The 1,892-nt window shown below is 36.3% G+C and overlaps 1 protein-coding gene across 1 annotated transcript; it reads left to right on the top strand.

Moving 5' to 3' along the window:
* The first annotated feature begins 273 nt into the window (after nt 1–273).
* Nucleotides 274–1,884, top strand: LOC129572148 (sensory neuron membrane protein 1-like). Its single transcript, XM_055452072.1, has 4 exons — nt 274–418; nt 696–725; nt 908–1,053; nt 1,249–1,884. Exons 1-4 carry the CDS (start codon nt 305–307, stop codon nt 1,418–1,420), a joined length of 462 nt encoding a protein of 153 aa, XP_055308047.1. The 5' UTR covers nt 274–304; the 3' UTR covers nt 1,421–1,884.
* Nucleotides 1,885–1,892: the final 8 nt, after the last annotated feature.

The following is a 1,892-nucleotide window of genomic DNA, read 5'->3' as shown; positions in this document are numbered from 1 at the left end:
TTCACGTATAATTCTATGTGATGGAACTCAGAGAGCTCAGCATATCGACGACGCAAGTCACTATATAAGTGCTGAGATATATCCGCTATATACGATATGCTGAGCTGCTCAGTCATTCAAAAACTTATGTTCGAGAACATCTTAACTGAGTCTACTGCGAACAAAATTTGTTCCACTCTAACAGCAATTAGCACATGAATGAGTCAGTGTGACGGTTAGTGCGAGAGAGACAATTAATATCAATACGTTTCACGCAATATTTTTCACAGGCACATTCGATTTGTTCCCTTGCACCGGCGCTGCAATGTTTGGTTCTCAACCTCACTTTTATGGAGCTGATCCTGCGCTTCGCGCCAATTTCGCATCCGGTATTGAACCGAGTAAGGATAAACATGCAATTTTCATGCATTTCGAAATGGTGAGTCAACTGATTTCGGTCTCTTTGTTATGATTTTGTTGACAAAATGATCACGTTCTTCAGCGAGATAAGAAACTCTCTTCTTGTCCAATTTTGACATTTTTTTTTTTGTAAATTCAGCCATTATCTTGGCGATGTTAAAAGCCTATCTCCACTTCGAGTGACGATTTTTTTAACTACAAGTTATTTCTTCCAATTTTTGCGATTTGGTGCAGATAGGTCTTAAATGAATAAATATATAAAACTGATAAACATCATTTGATCATTCAATATCTAGCTCACAGGAACGCCGGTATACGCTGCAAAGGTTGGTTTTTCACATTTAAAGTATTTTTTGTTCATTCGAAACCTTTATTCCTTTCGATTTGGGCTGTTTTATTCTTCGTTTTAAATGCCGTTTACAATTATTTAATCCTTTGCTTCGTTTAATCTTTTCTCTAAAAATGTGTCCGAATGATGACCATGGCATTTTAATTGTCTGCCGCAAAGAGATTACAATTCAATTTGGAGATGGTTCCAATCGAAGATGTTCCTTACTTAACCGACATACGTGAAATGTACTATCCATTGTTCTGGGTTGAGGAAGGAGCTGCCCTGGACGAGGATTTTGTAAAGCAAATCAAACCTGTACCCATGTAAGTACTATATTTGAGAGTTGATGACATAGTGGCCCGGACGGACAGCATGCTTCTGTGTTTGTATTACATTAAAGTATGCTGTCCGTCTGGGGCGTTATGACCGCCACAGCGGATTTTTTTTCTCGCAAAAGTCGAAGCAAAATTCATTTTCAACAATTACATCAACATTCTTTGCTTTTTCTCGTTGAATAGGGTTTATAAAATCTTCAAAATCTTGAAATGGACGGGATTGGTACTTGGTTTCATCGGGATCATTCTTTCTGGCATTTTGTTTACAATCAAACAGAACGCCGCCAAAGCTGCAGCAGCAGCTCCCAGTCCCATGAATATTGATGTTAAATCTATAGAAAAGTCCTTAAACTAATCAATGATTAGACAAATACAATTTCAAACAATTATACGCTTAGCATTGGTATTAAATTTGGATTACCGATTGTGATGTTTTGATGTTTTTTTTGTTGGCCCCATTTAACCGTTTAAATGTGAGTAACGAGTTTTTCGATCTAAAAATGGACATTTTTCAACATTTTTCCTACGAACGAGGCAATAACATGAAAATGGCAAAACATATATGTTTGATGTTTATATTGCAAGAAAAACGTTAAATGAAAAACGGATAGTTCAATAGAAATTCTATATTTTTAAAAAAAATGTGTTGATGTGTGATGGAACAGCATATCCAATTAAAAGCCTTTATCATATAAAATGTTACTATCATCCATATGCGATTGCTTGAACGCGACTGGTTCTTCTTTTTCACACTACGGATGCCGCCATTGTTGTAAAAATGTTGAAAAATGAGTGCGTTTAATAAAATACCAATTTCCGCGTAAGGC

Source organism: Sitodiplosis mosellana, unplaced genomic scaffold (assembly GCF_009176505.1).
Source record: "Sitodiplosis mosellana isolate CC-2019 unplaced genomic scaffold, AAFC_SMos_1.0 Smas_scaffold_4297, whole genome shotgun sequence".
Classification (NCBI taxonomy): Eukaryota; Metazoa; Arthropoda; class Insecta; order Diptera; family Cecidomyiidae; genus Sitodiplosis; species Sitodiplosis mosellana.
Note: the sequence above shows the minus strand (reverse complement) of the source record. Positions and strands in the feature narration are given on the sequence as shown.